The sequence below is a fragment of the Cydia fagiglandana genome, chromosome 2 (assembly GCF_963556715.1).
Source record: "Cydia fagiglandana chromosome 2, ilCydFagi1.1, whole genome shotgun sequence".
Classification (NCBI taxonomy): domain Eukaryota; kingdom Metazoa; phylum Arthropoda; class Insecta; order Lepidoptera; family Tortricidae; genus Cydia; species Cydia fagiglandana.
The window spans coordinates 10,509,821-10,535,101 of record NC_085933.1 but is presented as its reverse complement, the minus strand read 5'-3'; the positions used below and the strand labels follow the sequence as shown (position 1 = coordinate 10,535,101).

General features: G+C 36.9%; 2 protein-coding genes and 1 non-coding gene across 4 annotated transcripts; 2 read left to right on the top strand and 1 right to left on the bottom strand.

Moving 5' to 3' along the window:
• The first annotated feature begins 896 nt into the window (after positions 1–896).
• On the top strand, positions 897–3,032 carry LOC134671905 (uncharacterized). The gene is made up of 3 exons (XM_063529769.1): positions 897–984; positions 2,053–2,142; positions 2,623–3,032. The coding sequence occupies exons 1-3, from the start codon at positions 912–914 to the stop codon at positions 3,030–3,032; spliced, it is 573 nt and encodes a 190-aa protein (XP_063385839.1). The 5' UTR covers positions 897–911.
• Positions 3,033–6,486: 3,454 nt separating this feature from the next.
• Trnai-gau (transfer RNA isoleucine (anticodon GAU)) lies at positions 6,487–6,558 on the top strand. The gene has a single exon. It is a non-coding gene; the product is annotated as a tRNA-Ile (tRNA).
• A 6,127-nt stretch (positions 6,559–12,685) lies between these two features.
• LOC134675777 (neogenin-like) lies at positions 12,686–24,474 on the bottom strand. Of its 2 annotated transcripts, none has more exons than XM_063534089.1 (17): positions 24,088–24,474; positions 22,219–22,411; positions 21,650–21,753; positions 20,645–20,798; positions 17,460–17,664; positions 17,061–17,247; positions 16,643–16,767; positions 16,363–16,497; positions 16,051–16,248; positions 15,659–15,956; positions 15,440–15,555; positions 15,061–15,272; positions 14,617–14,777; positions 14,399–14,530; positions 14,169–14,320; positions 13,635–14,080; positions 12,686–13,529 (listed from the first exon to the last, which is right to left on the bottom strand). In XM_063534089.1, the coding sequence occupies exons 1-17, from the start codon at positions 24,182–24,184 to the stop codon at positions 13,448–13,450; spliced, it is 2,997 nt and encodes a 998-aa protein (XP_063390159.1). In that variant the 5' UTR covers positions 24,185–24,474; the 3' UTR covers positions 12,686–13,447. The 2 variants fall into 2 exon arrangements, with proteins under 2 accessions (XP_063390159.1, XP_063390154.1); XM_063534084.1 differs by having other exon boundaries at positions 14,399–14,542; positions 24,088–24,472.
• Positions 24,475–25,281: the final 807 nt, after the last annotated feature.

Genomic DNA, 25,281 nt, shown 5'->3' with positions numbered 1-25,281 from the left:
TTACCAAAGGCGTGCATTTCATCTATGGAAGTAAGAAATAGAAATGTTCGCGTAATATATACCTAACATTATTTAATAGCCATAAATCACGCAATCGCTTTTAGTCTCGAATTATCAACTTACACACGTGATTGTGAAAAAAAACTACGAAACGTGCACGCATTGAATTTGTGATGTCAGCATTTGTGAAAACCATGGCTGTCATAATTAATTAATTATCTAGCATAGAAAAAAATCAATAAAAATACGGAACACCCATTTAAGTAGTTTCATGTAATGTGTGTCCCAATATAGTAGGAGAAACGAAAGCCTCAAGAGTCCAATGGCTCGGGCATGTGGTCCGTATGGGTGAAGATCGAGCAGTTTGGAGAGCGTACTCGGGCCGTCCGGATGGTCAACGACCGGTTGGGCGTCCTAGGTATCGCTGGTGCGATGAGGTCGTGAAAGATCTGAACGAGCTCGGTGCCGTCAATTGGACAGAAACGGCGCTAGACAGAGAAGCATGGCGTTCCTTAATGTCAGAGGCCAAGATCCACTTCGGGTCGCTGCGCCACGGCAGAAAGTAAGTAGTATGTAATGTGAGTGTAATTTAGAAACAACGATTTAAAATCAATGTAAGTGTAATTAAGAAACAAAGATTTTAAATCAATGAAACACCTAACGACTGCGCGAATCGCCCCCACAAATGGGCGAACGCACGATTCGAGCAAGCGAGCAAAACAACAATAACAACAAACACTTACAACAAACAAATACAATACAATATCATATCCACGTGTCCAATTAACACTCACTAGTAAGGCCCGAGGTATAATTTGCATCAGCCGTACCTGCCAAAAATCAATTATGTGGTGCTTAATTAATATTCTGGTAAGTGAAGTTTTTTCTACATTGCCTATGGTAAACCCAGCATGAGAGCCCGTGCATTAGGTTTTTTTAGCATTATTATAATTGTAAATAATGTTAACGCTGGGGGGGATGCTGGTAAGGCTAAGAGATACTTTGTTAAAAATATTCAAATGTAATCTACGAAGTACTATATCAAATTTGTATTTTTATTAATAAGTAAATTGCATAACCTAGATCTGTTGATTCTGTAAATACTTTATACTACATCTTAACTATTTAAGTAGACAACTTAAATTTTGTAAATTAACTGTTTCTTTAATTTATGTTTTTGCAAACGAGAATGAATTCCTACTAATTGGTTATTTTCTTTAACGTACCTATTAAATTCAGTTTACAAGGTTAAATTAGCTTCAAACGCACGAAACGCGCCGCTCATTACTTAGTCTTGTATTACCCTGACAAGATTTTATTTGGACTTCGCCTAGTATAGTTGGGGATTATCAATTATTTATTTAACCCTTTATAAGGCATAAGGGTGTCAGGAATTATGCAAATATGAACCCTATCACTTTACGTTAAAGTTCAAAATTAGGTGGGAAATATATTCCCTCTGCCTTATAAAGGCTTAACTGCTAACCTAGTGTCAAATGGTACTGGTAACCATGGTAACGCCAGGTTTAACTGGTTAACCCCGGGTTACTGGAATGGTGCAAGTGGGCTCAAGGAGATTCTTTGAAAGTCATCGAATGTCACATTATGTATAATTCGAAAAAAATCTATGAAACTATTTTCTTTGTGTTTTCGGGGATGGCTTCATAATAAAAGTTGTTTAATATGACATTCTCATTCACATCTCAAGAGTATCGTAAGGTACAACAATATTAATGACCCTACATAGCCGCGAACATAAACAAAAAGTACCATTGCTCTTTTTTTAAGGAATTTTATAGAGCTATGAGCATTTGAGCCTATTTGAGTTAATGACAAGTTACGACATTGCTATACGATACTTTAATAAATGTATGACTAAACATATTACTTAGTGGTTATGTTCAGATGGGTGGAATATTACCTACTTGCAAAAACATGGATGGTATAAAATATCTTCCCTATCTTGTCGCGTATGCTCCGTGATCGCTACATTCTGGAAATTCTCCAAACCTCATCACTTGTAAAGTTAACCACTCATTTTCTATGTGACAGAATCATCGATCCGCTTTAAAAGAAATCGGCGTTTGGGTTACGTTGGTATTCCAACAAAACACCGACTGGCACTTCGTTCCGTCGAGGATGGTAGGTAATTACTTTTCAGTATTCTGTATACAACTGACAATTCTAAAACTTTTTCAAACTAATGGGTATCTTATGGGCTTTTCATTTCTAGAAATTGATTTACATATATCCCGAGTTTTATCCTAATCACAGAAATCTTGAAAACGTCAAAGTATATTTTTTCGTCACATTGAGGAGAAGCCCGAAAAGTAAATTAGCTTACCCCTGAGGCCTACCACGGACATGGAAATTGGATGTGTGCGTACCTACTGGCTTAAATGTTGATAAAATAAAATATATATGTAAATATATATAAGGGGGAGGCCTATGTTCAGCAGTGGACGTCTTATGGCTGAGATGATAATGATGATGAAATAAAATATACCTAACCATTCAGAGTATTATATAAATAAAATACATACTACTAAATTTATAAAAAAAAAATCTTAGAAAAAACTTTTGCAATATAACACTTAATACCATAGCATTATGTACTTTCAGAAATACGGCATAATATGGAATATATGCACTCGTCTATTCTGCAATTTAAAAGTGATGTCAATAAATTGAAGTCTTACATACCCGAAATACAAAAGTTTGAACAGCTTTTGGCCGATTGTGAAGCTATGGAAACACGTTGGTACTTACCAACAACGCCAACACCTTCAGTTGTAAATGGACCGACGTATCCTACAGAACCTCCAGGATACAACCAAATGTTCTGGTACGATCCATCCAAAGTTAAGCACATCAGGCACCACCACAAAAACCACAACCGTCACCACCGACACAACAGTCACCACCGACATGATCATAAAGAACATTCCAAGCATCAATACAGTCATTCTTCTGAAGATCAGACTAGATCCAAGCAACAATACCATACGTCCTCGGAAGATCAGACCGTATAATAATTAATAATTTACCGTTCAATATCTCATAGTAATCAATTGAACCATGGCAATCAATCCGAAACAAGTTGTAGTTTTATTGTATTACTATATTTTCCTATAGACCTTTAGCCTTACCACGACTGCCTTAGCAGTGTCAAACTGATATATTCGATAACGTCTGCATAACTTACTTTCTATACATCTCGCTCTCACTTATATGCTAGTACGAGCGAGAAGAAAGCACACGCTAGAGTATACGAGTATATTATGTCAGTGTCAAACTGGTGGTAGCACACGTAACATCAAACAGTGTACACGCACCATTACCCGTAAAAGTATTTGTAAAATAGATAGGTAATCAAATATTCGTATATAAATGTTTATTTGAAACTCGTTGGGATTTCATTTCACGCCACATGTCCGTCGTGAGCGTCACCGTGTTTTAATAAACTCAAACTTCAAGGAGTATCAAGTAAGAAAGCTTTCCCAAACTGTTTGGACGTAACTGTTTGGAAATAACGTCATAGATATTAAAGAAAACAAATAAGTGTTTTATTATAGGTAATTAGAAAGAAAGAGAATACATTTTATTTAGTTAAGTACTAGTAATAACTAGTAAATGATCAAATCTTACACACAATTTCCCATGGATATGGGAATCATGATCCATTTATCTGTTTTTATAAAAAAAATAGCCTACCTACTTATACATACTACCTACTAAATATACCTACTTCATTTCAGAACTTTAAGTACCTACCTATTTTAGCAGCGCTTTTTAGGTCAGTCCGGACAAAAAACTACCTAAGTGTAATAATACACGATAATCCATTTTATTTGCCTTTAGAAATGAAAGTTCAATTTGTTTATAAGTTCTAGTTTTCATGTGTCCCACCACTAATCAATTTGTGCAAGTAAAAAAACAAATTCATAAGTCTCGTTATTATAATATGTACCTATATTTAGAGCTTTGCCAAGCTTTTAATATAAAATAACAATTACTTACCAATTCTCTCAACTGCCGCTTATGACGACATTTCAAAACAATTTTAAGTGCATATAGCGATGTCAAGATTAATGTTTATTTTCGATATAATAAAATATATTATGCAGTGTTTGCTTTATGTATGATAGAGACCACCCGTTAGCTGCGCATTCGAAAGATCTTTGTGCTAACAGTTGGCTTGCCTCAAACAAACATAACAAAACAAACAGACTGGCAATTGAGGAAAGCGGTCGCATTTGATTTTTTATTTCTTTGCTCTCGGAAGGTGGTTTACAATTTAACACAAAAAGAGAAAGCTTTTACAATTTTCTACGTTATTTTGCGCTTTTTATGCCTCTTTGTAACAAATATTTCTTTTTAATTCAAGCTCACTTTCACTCACCATAAATTATCAAATTTTAATTATAATCAAATCAAATCAAATCATCTCATTTATTCGTGATAAACTATAACATACACAAGTAAATAACAACAAAGAAAGTTAAACATAAAATAAATAAATAGTTTACCACGATATAATCTTTACTTTTTTGTATGTTTTACGGAACAATGGTATTCCGGACCTTTGGGAGGCGTGCGCGGAGACGAAGACAACACGTAGAGTCCCTTTTGACACTTAAATGAAATGTAAGGGGTACACTGTTCGTTACGTAAATACTTTTAGTAAAGAGAATTCTTTCAGTGTTGTTACAACATCTTGATCCGGTCACATGGTCAAAACACGTCAATTATCCAGGCTTCTTCCAAACATCATAGGGCGTACTCCAAATTTCGATATCTGCCTCTCTGTCACTCTTGCATATTCGAGGGATAGAGAGGCAAATAACGAAATTCCGATTTTAGTTTTTTTTGGGGTAGGCCCTCAGAATCTTCACAACGAATGTTATGGTCGTCAGCTGTTATCCAAAGACTCTGCGATCTGGCCCGGATCGACGGCGCGTCACGGAGACGTCAGCGGATAATAAAAAAGTATTTGTATTTTGATCTGATCGAGGCATAAACATAACACTTAAATCTAACTGTCGCTTCAGAAGTCACATAAAGCGTCACTAACGACGTTATCGTTGTGAAGGGGTCGAGCTCCGACGACGGGGGAACTTAACCGAAAAAATAGTTTCCGACTGCATCTTGTACATACTATGTACGCTGGTGAAGTGTGCCACAGATGAAGATGATTGGATTCCTGTTTGATTTTATTTTAAATTTGCTACTCTACAGTGTAGATGTAGAAGGTAAATTGAAAATTTTGACAACTTCTGCTTGAAAGTTAGCCTTGACTGCCATCAATTTTGAAATTACTATTAGTATGTATATTCTGCACGCATGGCACAGTCTTTGAAATATCCGCGAAATAACAAACATAGGTCAAAATATGTTACACCTACGATGTTTTAGGTACAAATGCCCTCTTCAAATTTCTAAATGGAGATCTCAATAGCTTAAGATGATGTTGCCATTTTTATGGTCGGCGCACCAACAACTGTTTAAAACATAAACAGTCAAAAATGTCAAAATTAAAGCAAATCCAAGCATACCCAATGCATAAAATTAGTAAATATTTTGCCATTCGATAAAAACAAAGAAACCGAAATTGCTAATGGGTCCGTTCAGCGGAATAGGATAGAGGCCGCAACATGTCGTTAAACTTAACGTTACACCTCCAATCCTGTTCTGTATTAGGCTACAGAACTCTGATTGCAGTGTCACTACAAGTCTAGATTCTGCTTTGATTACGCGTGAAGTAAATAGTCATATAATATATGGTTTTCCTGATCTAAAGAGGCATTTTAACAATTTTAATTAAATTTCACGATGTACAATAAATCAATCACCTACCGTTAGTCGGTGATTACAACTGCTTATGTTATAATTTTAGTCTGTAGTTCTTTTCTTGTCTAACTCCGACGAATCGTAGAAACTCCAAGTACGTACGTTCGCGATTTGAGATCCCCTCGACGATAACACGCCACACGGCAAGGGAAGGCACTGACGCCGCCGGCCTATTTGTAATTTACTTGAAAATATCAACCAGATAAGTGCAGTTTTAGCACGTCTCGGAACAAATCCGAGACGTTAATTATCATAAATATTGATCTTTATGTATTTTCATGTTACTTCAGGGCTATATCTATAAGAGTCAAACCTGAAGTCCGTATAAATATTTTACAACACTCACGTAGCAACTACAGGATTCTTAATGGTAACAATTTTTACTTTTGTATAATTTGAATCTATGTATTTATTTGCAAGCACTTATATGTCATAAAGCGGTTTATACTCCACAGAATGCAAAAATGTACCTACCTAATGACACTCCACGTCATTAAATTGACAAGAAAAAAGCATCCCCACTCCCGTAGGTGTTTTAAAAATGTAGGTAATTATTTATATATTTATTGTTTTAACTATTTTACAAAAAAAGGAAACGAGGAAGGATATTGTGCAAATATTTGCTGTCAATGGGTAGTCTCGGTAGCTCAGTTGGTAGAGCGGCGGACTGATATCCCGGAGTGGCGAGTTCGAGTCTCGCCCGATACAGTGAGTTTTTCCACTTTTCCTATATTTATAAACATTGTAACCAATTAACGCCAAATATCTACCTACTTTCTAGTAGATAAGTAAATTGTGTAGTAATGTAACTGCGCGAACCCGCAGACAAATAGATACGACTACGGAACTACGGACTACGGAAAACTAAAAAAACGTACAGACATTTCCACTAATAACCCTAAGGAATACCTTCTTGTTAAGTCACCTGTATTAAATTGCATTGTTGCATGAATTAATATGATAGTCGCCTTGCTGCATAACACCATTCATTAGGGTTTTATCTCGCAGGAAGGCGTCGCGATGATATATTGCCCGCTCGAAATTGGTACTTCATTTCAATTTATGTAGGATACCTAGAAAGTCATAAATAATTTGGAAATACGATATTCGGTATCCGCTAGTTGAAATCTAGATTTAGCTATAGCAGACTCTAGTACTTAAATAAAGAAGACTGACAGACCACATACATTGCAGCGAGAAAATTCAATGTTGTAGAACAGCAAATACTGGTTATACATTTTGAGTTATTTGCTTACGAAAACTGCCACCCTATTGCTTATTATAATTTTTAAACTTTAAATTGGACATGACTATCAGCAGTCACCACAGTAGATTTAAAATATAAAATCGGCCCCCTGTAGAGAAATGCATCTGGACATACGAAAGCATTTTCGCTCGGTCAATTAGTGATGATAATGATAGTATCCTGCGAAAAGGATATAAAAATTCGTTCACTTTGTGATTCTGCTTCCTGAATTCTTAGTGTAATAAAATTTCAGCTATGTTGTCTTAAAGCCATTAAAGGACAAATGATTAACCATGGATCGCCTTATTAAAAATACAGGATCACAATAAAAACAAAGGAAATCTATGCAACGTTCTCCAAATCCAGATTAATGTAAATTAAGAGGCTATTAGAACTAGAACCTCCATCCATCAATGCCCAAGGGATCTGTTAACGGGTTTTCCGAACTCCAATGAGTTTCCAAAATAAGTAAAACTTTTGGGTCTCACCCATATTACTACTGGGATTAATTTTGAAAGCACTTGTTACTAAAACTGCCACATTTCAAGCTATATAAATACTAAGCTTGCTGGCAGTTAATAATTTACATTTCTGGTTTGTTTGACAGATAAATTAGTTCAAATATGAGATACGATATCTAGAATTGCGGCTCCGTTGATGATAAAATCAGATCTTAATAGATATGGCAGGTGTATTTGCTATCTAGAGTAATAAAATTTACAATTAATATAGATTTAGTACAACCATGAAAAGCTGCGGTAGGTAATAAGAGTTTTTTATTCCCTAAATCTCTCTGTACCTATGTATATTAAATATCAAATTACAAAACAAATTCGACAAAATACATTCTGGTTTTAATATAAGTACCTATTATAATTTAACAGGCCAACTCTTGACTTACCTTGGTGAAAAGAAGTTTGAACTATAAAGTTTTTACTAGACCACTGCTGACAATAGGGTGTCAGTCAAAAATAATATTCTAAGGATGGCCAGCGTTTTCTTTACTAAAACTTCAAACATAAGGAACTCGTGGACTGAACTGATGATATGTATGCTAAAATATATCCTATGCCTATGTATTAACTATTTTATTGGGTACTTAAGTACAGTTAGTCGACGTGTCGACGTCAAAGATATGTTTAATTTTTTCGTCTTTATTACAAAGCTCGTCTACCTCTTAAATCGTGCCTAAGTAGGTACACCTGCCCTATAGTATAACAAGGAGAAACTTTATTATTCGAGTAATAAATTCGAGACAATACAAAATTAAGGATAACAAAATGTCCGGGGAATATTACGTGATTATAGTCGTATTAGTCATGGTTTATTTGGTCTTATAAATCACCAAAAAACAGGCGTCTATCGCGTGACCGGCCCGTCACGTTACCTACCAACGCCGATGTCATAATTCTGTGTCGATTTCATTCACCCGTGACTAATGCCTACAAACTTAGAATAATTGCTTTAATATTATTGTTTAGATCCTTTTAATATAGGTATGTATATATTTTTCAAGGATTTGACACGAACGTTAAATAATTATATACCAAAGAGAAATCGTGTTAAATTATATTTATTTTACTATAAAGTTTAGTAGTAGTTAGGTAGTTGTTTCTTTTTCCTCGTAGAATTCATGAACAAGTTTAGTTTTAATGTAATAATATGTACAGTGGTAAAGGTGTAGAACTGTATAAAATACAAGTTTATTCTAGCAAGATTGATCACTCGTCTCTGGAACTCCTTTCTTCCCCAACATATTCGATCGCGTGAACCTTTTTCATAAAAATAACATCTTCCAGACACGATAAAATACTAGAAATCCGTCGATAGCCAACAATCCTTTGGGGAGCGTACCTGAAGTGCAGAACTGGAAATTGGAAACCGTAACTCAACAAGTATTAGGGGAAGGAAAACTCCGTAGCCGCCATCTGTAGGCCTTATCTAGAGCTATAAATACACGGAGCCCGGAACGAAGGAGCAGGAATTATGGCCGAAGGTACGTACGGTATAATGGATAATTCATGCACCCTCCCTCGCCTCTAATTTTAAAGTATATTTCTTTGGTATGTCATTATTATAACCAATGTTATAAAATGTTTGTGGATAAAAATGATACTTTCGTATCTATCTAATTTTGAAATTCAGCGCTGGTTTAGGTCAGTAAGTAAGGCTTCAATTGATTCGTTTTTTTGAAGTATTAGGTGAAGGTAGTGAGACTAAATTCAAGAAATTACGTATTTTGTTTATATTCATGATATAATTTTATTACTATAGCTTTACTATAACATGTTATTTTTACAGCTCATTGGCGCTCTTAGCTGTAATGCTGTAAAATATACCTATATTATCCCTGAATAAATATCAAATTTTATATACGGCATAAACAGTTTTAATTAACAAAGTTACAAATAGAGTGCGTTTGTATTCAAATAAAAACAAGCAACAATAAAATGTATACTTACTATTTAATTTATGTTTGTACAAAACTACACTATGTCATTAATCATACACACCATAGTAAGTAATAATTACCATTATTTCGACTAGGCAACAATATGAATTATTCAGTTCGAGGTTATTGAACTCCTGAAGGTGATATGAAATTATGAATTATAGCGTCTTAATACCTGACCTAAATTCAACTTCGGCAAACTAAATGATCCAAACGCAAACACATGCTTAAGGTGAGATATTGTTTTATTTATTACCTGAGCCAAAGGATTTTCACCCAGGTTCCTTATACACCACATAATTATGTACCTACCATGTCACTTTGTAGCCGCATCCATAAATACATATTAGCATTTGGTCCCATTTTAAATTTAACAGGCCTTGATGAGACGGTAGACAGTAATTAAAGCCTAGTCATTTGATATACATTGACCGACTTACATATTTTAAATTTGGTAATTGTTATCTTGTTTCTACTTAGAAACACGAGCTTTTTCCATCCTAATATAGAGAAAAAGTGTTCAGTGTCCCAAGATTTTAATTTACATTTTGTTGCCACTTTTCATAGACGGATAGGGAAAAGGAATAGAAGTCAACGAAAAAGGTAAGTATGGAAATCTTAGGACACTTTTTAGGGTTCCGTACCCAAAGGGTAAAACGGGACCCTATTACTAAGACTTCGCTGTCCGTCCGTCCGTCCGTCCGTCTGTCACCAGGCTGTATCTCACGAACCGTGATAGCTAGACAGTTGAAATTTTCACAGATGATGTATTTCTGTTGCCGCTATAACAACAATTACTAAAAACAGAATAAAATAAAGAATTAAATGGGGCTCCCATACAACAAACGTGATTTTTGACCAAAGTTAAGCAATGTCGGGAGTGGTCAGTACTTGGATGGGTGACCGTTTTTTTTTGCTTTTTTTTGTTTTTTTTTTGCATTATGGTACGGAACCCTTCGTGCGCGAGTCCGACTCGCACTTGCCCGGTTTTTTTCTCCTATTGGAGACAATCAAAAGAGCTCGTGATTCTGAGTATAGAGTAGAAGCACCATAAACAATACCAAATCTAAAATAAAAGTATAATGTACTCAACATTAAATAAAATGGCTCTGGTATACTAAACAGAATACCAAATATATATCGCACTTTTATTTTAAGTTACTTGGCAAAACCTTTTGGACTTTGTGTTAAAGCCGGCTTGCCGTTTTAATAGTTCAACTAACATTTAGACCACGTACAGTCCAAACTCTACGTTCAAGTTTACAGTAATATAATTATACCTGCAACAACTAAGTTTGCAGACAACCACACCGCAACACCATTCTAATAAATGGATTACTTACCTAATTTTTCACTTCTACCCCCCAGAGACTGCGGCAAATAAAACAAAAACAATGCGACGTTCATTTGTTTCTTGTCACTGCACGCACGAGGATCGCAAAAGCGAGTTCGACTTTACGTTTTAGAGGTTGTACCTACTTAATTACGTATAATAACAGTTGGTACTGCGTTTAATATGAATTCATTCTAATTTCATAATAGGGGTATTAAAAATTAAAACAATTTTGCTAATGCTATCATGTTTTTCTCTTGGTGTCAGCACATCGTCAGATATCTGTCAAGTTAGTCGGAAATTATATAAAACTAAAAAAAGACCGCAAAATTGTAGGCACCTACAGGTTAACCTGTTAATGCTTTTATATGTTACAATAGTGGTTGGTTGTTGGTTGTCTCGTGTAAACGTATATGACAACATTGGAATTATACTCATCTTGACCAAACAAAAATACACACAAGAAACAAAAACATAGACCGACATTCATTTGTTCCTTGTCACCACACGCAAGAACTTTCACAATAATGACGTTTCTTACATCTCTCGCAATTTTTCTCCGTTGTCTCCGCCACTTGACTCCGACAGAGGGCTCTCTCAAAACCGCCCTAGGGGAGTGTTGATTAATAAAGGAAATAAAAAAAACCCTGAAAACGCGGTATGATTGAAAGGAGTCACGTTCTACGTAGGGCTCTGAAATGAATTCTGATTTTCGGCGATAGGGAACATGCATTAGCCGCGTTGTTGACTTTCTGAGTGCATGTTCTTGTGTTGATATGATGTCAAATATCGTTTTCTTTTGATCCAACGTCACTTTATTCAAATGTAATGGAAGTGCTGCCTTTGATTTATTTTGCATGGTACAAATTGTTCAATAACTTCGAGGTAGGTACCTAATATGTAGCATTTTCTGTAAACTTATATTGCTTGTAGGTACATAACACACATACATTATATTGTGTTGCGCGCGTGGCATACTATATATTGAAACATACTAGTTTTATTTTCTAGCCTATTTGAGTGTCCCACTGCTGGGCAAAGGCCTCTCCCCTTAACTTCCACGACTTTGGTGCTTCCTCCTGCCGGTAGTTCAGGAAGCTGTCCAGATCCTCTCGCCATCTCCGTTTGGGCCTACCGCGGCCACGTCCCTCTACCGGCACTTGGTGGCTAAGCTAGCCCACCTCTCTGGATGCTAGAATTACTTGCTTAATTTGGAATAGTAGGTACTCTTAATAATTCTAATCGTCTAACCTCTTGGCCTTAATTCTTACTGATAAGGCGTCATCCAACACCTGGTGTGAAATGCAATCAAGTTTAATTATTACGGGTATTAATAACAAGGGTGCACTTGGGGTTGAACGCGTCGCCATGGTAACACCCCTTCGAACGCAGCCTGCGAATGTAGCCTGCATTAATATGTGTTTAGTTATTTACGAGAAAAGCTGATTAGGGGTGTAATTTTTACGAGGCTTTCGGATGAACAGCCAACGAATTTGTGAATATTGTTGGATTAATGGAACTGTCATACAAATGTCATATGGAAGTTTTTGTGAAATTAAAACATATCAAACTATATTTACGTAAAGTTCCAAGAAGAAAGACCGTAGTCTACTGCAACTTGTATGATTTTGCATGGCTATTTTTATTTCCCGTACGGCTAACATGCAGTTAAGATGCAGGTCACCTTTTTTAATTCAACTTTAAGGTTACCAATTCCATAAAAATACCTATAAGTATTTTCTTTTATCAAAATTTAAAGAGCATTTAGTTTTTGAAAAGAAAAATCAGATGTCTTATAGAAAATGGTGAAATAAAACTAAATTTATAATGTACTGTTTTAATAATACGAGTTGGTTAACGACGTAACTAATTTGGTACAAGATCAAATGAATATGCATATAAAATTGCAAAGATAATAGTTACGAGTAGCTTCTATCTTTATTACAAAATATTTTCAAATTGCGGTCTAAAATGAATGGTCGTCTAAATTTGCTATTGTTCGCGTTGGTAATAATATTTCACTACACACAATAAATATAAGATAATGTTAAAATTGTATAAGAATATCAAACATTTTAAAATATGTACAAAACAAAAAAAGTCCAAAATTATACTATATCACAGTCACTAGAGAGATGAAAAACTATACCTACGTTACGTCACATGGCAGTCTATTTTGAAAACACGTTCACATATTTATACTACATTCCTTAAACCAGTCAATTAATATGATAACAGAAATAACTCTCTATAGTTCTCCTTCTGACAATTTTGGAATTTTGTGTGAATCTTTAAGTTAACATTTAAATATTTCAAGCTTATTTATTTTTAAATGTGTAATAATGAGTGAGGTACAACTCCTGTTTTTTTACCGGTTACTAAATTTGTTGCTATTGCAGACGTGGTTTCTTCAATCAAATCATACATTTCGCTCCTTGCTTTCAACCCATATATGCAGATATTTCATACAAATTATTATGTACATTTCTCTATAAATTACTTAGTATTGCTTGAGTTACGTTTCTAGTGATATTTTGTTAACAGTATAATAAATACTTAACCAAAATTAGCTTCGATACGTATGTCCTGAACAACCTGATGCCCCTGAGTGATTGGTAAACGCGTGCATTTCTCGATAAGGAGACTCTCTGTAAACAAGGATTTTATATACGATCAGAACATTTAATTTTGATACCCATAAGTTAAATTAAAAGCTTATCAATGCTATTTGTTAAATGATCATAATAAATTACCTTTCATATGGCGGTGGAGGAAGGATATCACAAAGATTCATCCTACAATTTTGATCGTTTCTAGCTTCTGTAGTGTATCTCGGACCTTCGCCATTGCTATGAAAACTGTTCTCTTTGCCCAGCCAATGCCATTGAGGATAATCATATTCTACTTCTGCCATAGCCCATTCTTTATTTTCATCATGATGACTGGAGGATCTAGAATGATGTGTCTTACATGACGGGCAGTCATCTGTGGACATTTCTTGCATTTCATCAACATCATTTCCACATTTAGTCATTTCGCTGTAGTCCTTAGTCAAAGTCGAACTGCTACTTCGACAACATGTGGAGCACTCTTCGTTGGAAAATTGATTGCTGTCTGCAAATGACCTGACCATACTGTTATCATAGGATCCAGGACTTACCGCACATTTCATACATGAATCTTCTGCGTCGGTGTGAACCTATGTAACAAGTTAAATGTTTATTTTAAATACAATTTTAAAATTTAAATTAATTCGGGTCTTAATCCATTGCTATTATTGTACTTACAGGGTAGTTTAGTTCGGTGTAAATAGCACTCGATGCGTACGGTTCTGGTGGGACTCTCCTTTGTTCTTCGTGAGGCATCATGCTAATATTATTTTGCTGTTGTGGCAGAGTGTATTCAGCTTCCATTGTCATAGTACCCGTCGATCTGCCACCTAAAATATGATTTAAATAGAATGCGCCTGCCATCCACTGCACATTTTGAGAATCAGTAAAATATTAACGGTTATTACCATGAAGTAAGCTTTGGTGACAGTTTAATATCTCTATTCTTGGTTCATTTGAGCCTTCAAATAGTGGTCTTTCTCGAAGCCATACAGCTTCTTTACCTAACAGACACTGTTGAGCGTTAGTAATGGCGCTTCCTGGAAGTAGAGCTAATTTTAGGCATTTAATGAAATCGGCTCTAACATAACTTTACAAGTAATGTTTGTTGTTATTATTTACTCACCAGTAGAGTTTTGACTTTTCCTTTGCTTCGTATGACGACTCCTAATATAAACAACAGTCCCGGCAGTAGCCAGGATTAGCACTAATAAAGTTAAACAGAGCGCCAGCAGCCAAGTTTCTTGGAACATCGACAATATTGCTTTGTCTCTCGCCGGTTCCGTTCTGAAACAATAGACAAGTAGGTAACAAGTCGTTACCAACGATTTAAGTGATGAATCAAAAATGTGTTTAATATTTTATGTTTTCTTCGTAGGTAGGTTCTAAGCTCATACTAATGAGCGACATTGTATGAGCAAAGTAATTTTACGTTAGAGAGTTGTACTGAAATACCTATTTGCTTGGATTAGTATCAAATATAATCGTCTCAAATATAATTTACTCGTAGACCAAAATAGATGTTATCGAATTTGACCTGGTGGAAAACTGGTGGAAAATAAGTACTTACTGGACATATTGTCTTTGTGTATGCGTTGGTAACATATGTAGATGCGCGGGTGCGCTGAAAGGCCCGTGGCCGCGGCGCGTGACCGCAGCGGCGCGTGCGCTGTACCGGCCGCCCGCGCGCAGGGAGCTGGCGGCAGCCGCGCGCGTGCGCGCGCCTAGTGACATCTGACCCACCACGCGACCTCCGGCACTACCTCCAACGCGCACCTCAATCTAAAAAAATATATCAACATGTAATAAATACATAATTAGCACCCTTCACTACATACATATGTAAGTGTATCGACACAAAGTTAAGATAAAATACTTATGTACAGTTAAATAAAAACTTTTAAGAACGTACAGACTTTACAAGACAAGGAACGTAAGAAACTACTTACTAGGTATCCCGACAGTTCACCATTCCAAGTATGCGGTGGAGGTGGATCCCAGCGAATCCAAGCAGACGTAGCATTAATCACTCCCGCAGTAACGCTCTGCGGTGGCGCTGACGGCACTGGAAACACGCGGAACTTTACCACTTAGCGGAGAAAACTTAATGACATTACGACCACCATATTCACAACTTCAAAACAAGAACTATGAATAAACTGTCTTACCGTCTTCATCGGTGAAGCCACTTTTTAAATTCGAGGGTTTGCCCAGCAAAAGTTTGTAGAATGGCATTATGAACACGTCATAGTGAGAGTAAGGCATTAATCCAGTTAAAACATGGCTAGATGATCCGCTGTTATGGACTGTTGTCATTGAGAAATTTCCGAACCTTGATTTTATAACATTATTGGTAGATGTATTTGACGTTGGATTTTGAAATTCCATCAAATGCTGTTGATTTAAAGATGTTCCGTTGAACCAGATTTTAACTCCTTCTAAATATTCGTTGTAATCAGTCATAACCTAAAATAGAAGAGTATATTTATAAATAAAATGCTTCTTCCAACTTCAAGAATAGGTAATCAGTACATATTTAAGTATGTGATGTAGAACTTACTTCCCAAACAATTTTCAATGTATTCGCGGATATTCCTTCAACTCGTCTCAAAGTAAGAACATCTTGTTGTAAGTACCGACGTGCTTGAACTAACTCGTACTGCGTCATCGGTGGGTGGTTTTGTGGTTTACTCAATTCTGTATACGGAGTCGAGGAATCTAGCTCAGTGTTAAATGAGTTTGCTTCTCTTCTTAATACCTAGTAACGTAAATAGATATAATTATGTAATTCTGACCTCAAGGATTACCAAAAATATGAAAGTGCATACTTAAGTATAAGAACACACACACTTAAGTACGAGATAGCACACACCTGCAAAGTGGCAGTATGTAAGGAGCTCCCTGCCTCACTGACGGCTACGCAAGTTAGTCTACCGGCATGTCGAATCAACACTTTATCTAAATACAACGTGCCAGAACCATGACTAGCTTTTGGGAACACCAATTCCTGCAAACACATGATCGCAACGTCTTATACTATTCAAAGTAATATCCAGTATTTCATTGTCTTGAAATTTGTTAATTGCTTAGTAAGATTAAGGTTACAACCAATGAACCAATTATGCCTCAATTATTTTATTATTTTATTTTACCTGAGATCCTTCCATTGTCCAAAAAATTAAGGGTTTAGGGGTACCTTCAGCCTCACATGAGAAAGAAACCTCTTCTCCTTCCCATGCAGTTTGATCGGAAGGCACTCGAGTGAAATGAGGTAGGGCTAAAACAAACGATTATTAGACTTTTTCCTTTTGATTAATGTGGTTATTAAATAAATTTATTGCTACACAAAAACTATATTACTTCAACTGACTATATCTAAATATGTCAAGTTGAACATCTATCATGTCCTATTTGCCATATTGGACCGCAGCTATAAATTTTTACCGTTGAGTGTAGTGTGCTCTCAAGTTATTAAATTTATTTGTGATTAAGAATGGCAGTGTGGTTGAATTGATCTCTTGAATTGAACCAAGTCCTGAGATTGGAAAAGTAATTTCAAATAATCCTTACAATGTACAGTAAGTATGGCACTAGCGCTGCTGGACCCAGCTTGGCTCTCCGCTCGGCATGTATAGGTGCCTCCGTCTGAGGACACGACTCTGTCTATCCTCAACGATCCTCGGCGTACTATAGCATATGGCGATAATGATCCGCTGTCTCGCGACCAAGTCACTGATACGTCGGATTCTGGCGATGCCTACAAAAAAGTCATATGAAAACAGATAATAATGATAAAAAGATGTGTTTAGTTCTGCATATTGACAGTAGCTTTTATACCAGCTTATCAATTCTGTAACCAAACACCGATAACAATAGATCGACTCATAAAAGAAGCAATGCAGGATGCGATACCTGAATATGCTATTACGATTCAAAACAGTGACACTGTATTACACCTATGTGACTTACTTGACAATGGAATTCAATGTTCTGGCCTATCAGCGCCGTTATGTTATTGGGTTTCACTAGAAAATGTGGCCTGCGTAATACGAGTAATGTCGCGGGCCGCGACTGGCGTTCGCCCGCTACGTTTGACGCGACACAGCGGTACACGCCACTATCTGATGGAAGACTTTCTAGGATCTTAAGATTACTCCCGTCTAGTAATGATATCCTGAAAATACAAAAATACTGAAAATACTTTAAAAATAAGTACCTACAGATTCTGAAATATTGCTGTCCTTACAATAATTGTCCATTGATATTACGATATGTGCAAAAAATTTAAATAGAATAAACAGAAGATGACGATGACTGAAACAGTTTGTGGATTTCTTGTAACATTATTGCCTTAAATATAATAATACCTATATCTCCTTCCATGCCTATTTTTAACCGACTTCCAAATCTCAAAGAAGGAGGTTATCAATTCGGTTGTATGTTTTTTTTTTTTTTTTATTTTTTTTTTTTTTTTATGTTTGTTACTCCATATCTCCGTCATTACTAGATCGATTTTGAAAATTCGTTTTTTGATTGAATGTATATGCATACAGATTGGTCCCGTTTTTGTCAAAACCCAGTTCTGATGATGGGATCCATGAGGAATCGAGGGAACTCCTCAAATCTTAAAGGCATACATATAGTGATTTTTGGGTTTTTATCAACAAATCAAGCATATACACCCAAAAAAGTGACATTTGATGAAGTGGAACTGCTGATGATGATCAGAACGGAACTCTTTAACGACGCATAGTTCACGGTTGGCGATTTGTCCTCTTCGTTATGTTTGTTAAGCAAGTTAAGTTTTTAAGCCACATTTTTGTCAAGCTCGAGTTCTGATGATGGGATCCATGAGGAATCAAGGGAACTCCTCAAATCTTAAAGGCATGCGTATAGAGATTTTTGTATTTACATCAGAAAATCAAGCATTTTCATTAAAAACTGTTGCATTTGATGAAGTGGAACTGCTGATGATGATCAGAACAGAACTCTTCAACGACGCATAGTTCACGGTTGGCGATTTGTCCTCGTCGTTATGTTTGTTAAGCAAGTTAAGTTTTTAAGCCACATTTTTGTCAAGCTCGAGTTCTGATGATGGGATCCATGAGGAATCAAGGGAACTCCTCAAATCTTAAAGGCATGCGTATAGAGATTTTTGTATTTACATTAAAAAATCAAGCATTTTCATTAAAAACTGTTGCATTTGATGAAGTGGAACTGCTGATGATCATCAGAACAGAACTCTTAAACGACGCATAGTTCACGTTTGGCGATTTTTCCTTTTCGTTATGTTCGTTAAGCAAGTTAAGTTTTTAAGCCACATTTTTGTCAAGCTCGAGTTCTGATGATGGGATCCATAAGGAATCGAGGGAACTCCTCAAATATTAAAGGCATACGTATAGATTTTTTTGTATTTTCATCATAAAATCAAGCATTTACATTAAAAACTGTCGCATTTGATGAAGTGGAACTGCTGATGATGACCAGAACAGAACTCTTCAATGACGCATGGTACACGTTTGGTGATTACGAATTTCGATTTTGACTTCGACTGGGACCCGGACTCGGACTCATACCCGGATCCGGTTCGGACCCGGATCCGGATTCGGACCCGGACTCGGACCCGGACTCGGATCCGGACTCGGACCCGGTCTCGGACCCGGACACGGACCCGGACCCGGACTCGGACCCGGTCTCGGACCCGGACTCGGACCCGGACTCGGACCCGGACTCGGACCCGGACTCGGACCCGGACTCGGACCCGGACTCGGACCCGGACTCGGACCCGGACTCGGACCCGGACCTTGACCCAGAAAACCACTATGATACCTTAACTAAATAAACAACTATGATTACCTATCATAAAATTAATGTAGGTATAAAGTACGATGATGCCAATCTTACTAGCCCCTCCCGCTTAAACCCCCGTACACCGCACGGCATGCGCCATTAAGTGGGTTAGGTTAGGTTTGAACTGCGATCCTCACAGAACCGAACAAGGATTAGGTTAGGTTAGAACTGCGAGCCTTACAGAAACGAAATGCTACTTGAAAAGTGGGTTTGATTAGGTTCGAACTGCGATCCGCACAGAACCGAACTGCTATCTGAGGAGTGGGTTAGGTTAGGCTAGAACTACGACCCTCATGGCTCCTCTTCACGATGGGCCAACGCCGGCCACTTCAAGGGACGCATTTATGCGTTAGAGGGAGCAAGTGATATTGCTATCTCATTCTACCGCATGGCTGCGTCCCTTGGAGTGGCCGGCGTTGGCCCATCCTGTAGAGGAGCCATTATACAGAAGCGAAATGCTAGTAGAAAAGTGGGTGGTTTTACCTCCTTTTCTACATAGTGTACCATCTACAATAATCTTTCATCGGCCCCGATGGAAGTCGGTTTTTTTTCTTAAAAATTATTATTACACGTTTTTGTTCAAAAAGACCGGAATATTACTTTCCTTTACATTCAAAAGGCGGAATTATTGGCAATCTTCAATTGTTTGTTTGAAATGTTGTTCTCGGAACGGCAACAACCATTCTTGGCTAATCCGTGATTTATAAACGTCGTATAAAACAGGTGATTTACGTTTGTTTACTAGCGCTTTTTATGGATTAATGCAATTTACGGAAAAGGTTTCACAAACGGGATTTCAATTTAAAATGAAAGGTTTTCATTTGAATTTTGCACCGACGCCAAATTTGGACTTATTCAAAGCTTCGTTATACCTATAAAGTGTTCTTAAAAATTATGTTTGTTTATTGTTTGCCTTTTTTACTTGAATAAAGTAATAGTTTTATTAAATATGTAATACAATAGTTCCCTGCAAAACTGAATTTACAGTTATGCAGGGATGCATACAAAAATTTAATTACTTATCAATAATACCGTAACGTTTTGAGATTGTAATTTTCATCCGAACCAAATCAAAACGCTTCTATACGATAACCTTTTGAAATACTTTTATAGTATTTAATTATAACCGGTACGAATGGAGGTCCAAGGCGGAGGCCTATGTTCAGCAGTGGACGTCTTATGGCGGAGATGATGATGATGATTTAATTATAAAAAGTTATCTTAACTTTCAGAGACAATAATTCGTGACTCAACAGTCTTTATGTTTGTGTATAGGATAGGCATTGTGTGTTTACTTTAACTACCTGCCATTAACATCTACATCGACCACGTGGCCATCTTTGGTCCAGTGCACAGACGGCTCCGGCGCTCCCCTGGGCGCCAGGCACTCCAGCAGCGCCGGCTCGCCTCCCGCCACCTTCACGTCTCGGGGTTCTGTTCTGAAGTCATCGCGGAGGACTGCAAAAAATGACTAGATAATTACGAACTAAGGCCCACTTGCACCATTCCAGTAACCCGGGATTAGCCGGTTAAACCTGACGTTACCATGGTTACCAGTACAATTTGATACTAAGTTAACGGTTTAACCGCTTAATCCCGGGTTAGTGGAATGGTGCAAGTGGGCCTAAAATGAGTGGGGTGTGGAATTTTCATTTCTAAAAACATTACTAATACTGGTTATATTAAGGGTCTTTAAGAATCAAGAATCATTTTATTTATTCATGGCAAATTAATTTACATTTTATACAAACGTATAAGACAAAAATATATTTAAAACATAAAGTAGTTTACCACAAAATGGTCCCGCCTCAGCATAATGCTAACTCTAAAGTCAACGCTGACCTTGCAGCGTGACCATGGGTCAAGAAGGTCCGGGAAAACAGGGAAAACGTCTTTTCTGTATACGTGAACGATTTGGATCCATTTTTCTATAACTTTTATAATATTACTATTAAGAAGTAGAAGGTTTCACCTTGCCTATAATACATGAAAAAGTAAAACAAAAATAGGCAATTATGTCCCTTTATTTTTGCTAAAACTTGAATTAAAGAGATTTGACAATGCTTACTAAAAAAATGGACTTCACAGGAATAGAAGAAAGGTGCGAATGCGATTTTTTTTCTTATGTTGCTGTTTATGATTTAGCGCACTTAGGGCCACTTGCACAATCCCACTAACCCGGGGTTAAACGGTTAAACCGTTAATCCAGTGTCAAATTGTACTGGTAACCATGGTACGAGTACTCCAGGTTTAACCGGGTTAGTGATTGGTGCAAGTGGCTCTTATATTTGTTTTGTAAAATTACGTACCAGCTATAGTAAGTGTAGCGTTCTTGCTGACCGCCTCCCCGGCGGAGTTCCGTGCCACACACCAGTACACGCCCTCGTCGTTTTCCTTCTTGCCCCGCATAACCCTAAACGCAAACAAACACGTCACTGTGGGGTGTTTCATTACTGACTAGTTCTTAGCTTGTATTGATTTACATTGGACTTAAAACTTGTTTGGAGTGGTTAATAACGCGAATATTAAGGATTATTAAGGGATATTTATGTCAAGTAAAAGGAGGGTTATTTCTGAAAAAACGGATTAAGAATGTTATGAGTTCGTATTTATTTATTTACTAAAACTGTCTATTTAGGTACTTTAAAGTTTAAATAAAAATACTTAGGACACGGTTATTACCTAAATTATTTTCTAGAATAGCGACCAACTTGAAACAATTTAAAAACAGGAGCTCATAAAAAATACTTTCATGAACAAACTGACAATACGGCTTCTAAAATACTTTAAACAATAACTAAACATAATACCAAACCATAAACCAATAACGTAATTCTTATTATATAAAAAAAATGTTTGCCTTATAACTATAACCAACCTAAGAAACAGTAGTCCATCTTCAAGCAATACTCTATGAGGGTGGTCCGTGGGCGCGAGCGGCACCCCATCCTTGTACCACTGGATTGTCGGTTTAGGCTTGCCCTCGGCCACGCACCGCAGCGTCGCGGGCTCGCTGCGGCCCACAATCGTGTCCGATGGATGCTCCTTGATCCGCGGGGCTCGGCTTTGGGCTACGGAAAACGAGGGTTAGTCCCTATGCGCTTGACCAATTAGTTAATAGGATTGTAAGTTGGAAATAATTGCTATGGTTTTGATAATAGTCCTGAGATAATAAAGTTTTTTCAAAACATGCGCAATGTAAATAGGTATTCTCCACTTGTATTACCTACAGTAAGTAGGTACAATTATGTATGTTTAACGGATTATTGAATCTATGAAGTCACAATATACTCAATAACAAGGAAATTGAAAGACAGCGGCGGCAGCAACGACGTCCGAACGTCATCATTAGCATCCATTTTAACACACTGCCCAATTCGAACTTTAAGATACGTTAGTTAATACATCTAGAAACGATATGGATTAGATATGTCAGTGTCAAAAGTGACGTTTTGTGAAAACATGATGAGGGATTTTGAACTTAATAGATGTCTCATCTCATCTCGGATGTCTTGAACTATTTATACTGTCATGGTTTTTTTCCTGGACTCTTAATATACTTATGTCTTAATTAGATCACCAATGAACCTAACTTCTTTACTCACGTGCCTAGTTGATATTTGATTTTGATAGCACTTATTTATACAAAACAGTAAATGTTATATCGACGGGTCGAAGGGACTGGAAGAAAAAAACGAGACAAACAAATACAGCAAAATTTTACACGTAAAAACCACTTATCATTATGAAGATCGTTACCGATCAATAAATTGTAGAGATGCACCGGATATCCGGTTACTATCCGGTATCCGGACTATCCGGCCATTATTTTACTATCCAGCCGGATACTGGATAGTGACCTTCTATCCGGTCGGATACCGGATAGTAACATTGCTTGATTTCGGAGTAAACAAATTGGATTTAAGAAACAGACACGGTCATAATCGTACTTGTTCATTATTATAAAACAATTTAATCATTCCCCAGACTTGCACGCTCACTCATTTCTAACCTAGAAATGAGTCCGCGGGAACGTTTATTAGGAAACATGTCAAACCTCCAGAATGCGCACCTGAAAAACCGAAATGTAGGTATAGTTCCCGCGGCCGAATATCCGGCGGCCGGATACCGGTTATTCGGCCAGTGTCCAGGCCGGATATCCGGTATCCGGCCAAACAACTATCCGGTGCATCTCTAATAAATTGATTTACCTGTCTAACATAGGTACCTACTCATAAAGGTTCAGACTGCATCGGCAAAACATGTTGAGACCTAGGTAGGTATTGAATTTTTAAAGTAGAGATGCCTATTCGAATTAAAGTATAAAATCTCAATTTGTTAAATTTCACATCACGGATTGCGCGAAATAGGTACACGATAATACGAATTTAATGCACAAAGATCAACAACTAACGGTTCATTCCATCTTATAAGTATAAATAAATAGATATAGAAACATGCTTCAATTAACATATTTTATATCATACACATGATACAGTAGCTACTCATTAATTAGCCAAAACATCATCACCGGAGGTCGAATTAGAAAACAGGTTTACGTCATATCATTAAGAAATCAAAAATATTTTTCTGAGAATTTTATATTTGGCTAAAATTTAATTAACTAGTCTGCATAACAGATCGGCGTTTTTTATATAATTATTTTACTCAACACAAACAAAACAAGCTATCTAAACACAAACAGTATTTCACTATAAGGTACCTATACTTGCAATTTTTAACTTACCATTTGTAACACAAGGAAATACGAGTAAAAGATACAAAAGCACGATCCCGAACTGGTTGCATGTTCGTTTATCTGCCTTAATTGCACCCGCGACCATACTGATTACCGTCACCTCGCACTTCGTATTGACACTTAAACATAGTTATTTACGGTATCATAGTCCATTGTCACTATAAAAGCACTCGTAAGAACTTTATTTATTTGAAAAGTCTCAAATCATTTCATAGTTTCGTGATGTCGCGATGTGTTTAGGCCGAGAAGCGACACAACCTCCCCGCGCGCTGTGCCGGAGGTTACTGCCCCCCACTCTTGTTGTCATTTCGCGCCGACTCCGTAGCTTACCCATGAGCTTTTCCGCGATTGTTAAGCTACGATTTCCCGAAAAAGCTTCGGCGACGCGAGTTTGCGTTCGAAGTAGACCGACGACAGCGTAATTACTTTAATTTAGCGATCAATGTGTCACTCAACTTCAGACTTTGAATTAAAACTTGTCTGGTGGCTTAATTACTGTTTTTTGTTAACATTGTAATTTATACGTGATATTAACTACATAATTAATGCCGTGTAAACGATAAGAATTTTTGTGTTAATTTGTCGTACTAATTCAATGTTTTGTTAGTGTCAAGAACAATTGATACATAGAAAAAAGTTTGCTGAGAAAGTTACAGTTTATGGAATATGGTTTATGTATCTTAAGGGTAATTCATACGAGTATGTAGCTCAAGAGCATGGGGAATTTCCATACTAATCACTTATTCAACAACCGTTCAGCAAACGGAGTAAGCCTACGCACACATTTAACCATCTCAACCCAACCGCAAGCTCCAGATTAATATCGTAGAACAATTCCGTCCACGTGTCTGGTGGTACGTGTCAATTGACAGCGTATAGACATGCAAGTCACGTGCCTAGTTACCTAACAAGCACTGAAATATTTACACAGGCTAGATGAAGCTGGGGGTGCGCCGTGACACAAAGGAGACGTGCAACGTACAATGCTCTATTTTCACGTTCAACGAAATTGTTGCTTGGAAAATGGGTGACACAATTTTTTGATGAGGACTTTGGCTGGGGACGGATTAACACAGATTGCACACATGGGGAATTCATTGCATTGTTAACAATAAAAATAAAGTTTTTAATAAATAGTTTCATGGGGATTAATGGCGACAACCTTATAAAAGGATAATCTTT

Bases quoted from the DNA above. Each gene is read 5' to 3' on its own strand.
- LOC134671905 (XM_063529769.1), top strand. From the start codon at position 912: ATGAGAGCCCGTGCATTAGGTTTTTTTAGCATTATTATAATTGTAAAT. The intron at 985-2,052 runs GTAAGGCTAAGA...TCTATGTGACAG, and splicing joins TAACGCTGGGGGGGATGCTG to AATCATCGATCCGCTTTAAA. The intron at 2,143-2,622 runs GTAGGTAATTAC...ATGTACTTTCAG, and splicing joins ACTTCGTTCCGTCGAGGATG to AAATACGGCATAATATGGAA.
- LOC134675777 (XM_063534084.1), bottom strand. From the start codon at position 24,184: ATGGTCGCGGGTGCAATTAAGGCAGATAAACGAACATGCAACCAGTTC. The intron at 16,768-17,060 runs GTAAGGATTATT...CGTTTGTTTTAG, and splicing joins TGCCATACTTACTGTACATT to CCCTACCTCATTTCACTCGA. The intron at 14,081-14,168 runs GTAAGTACAATA...CTTGTTACATAG, and splicing joins ACACCGAACTAAACTACCCT to GTTCACACCGACGCAGAAGA.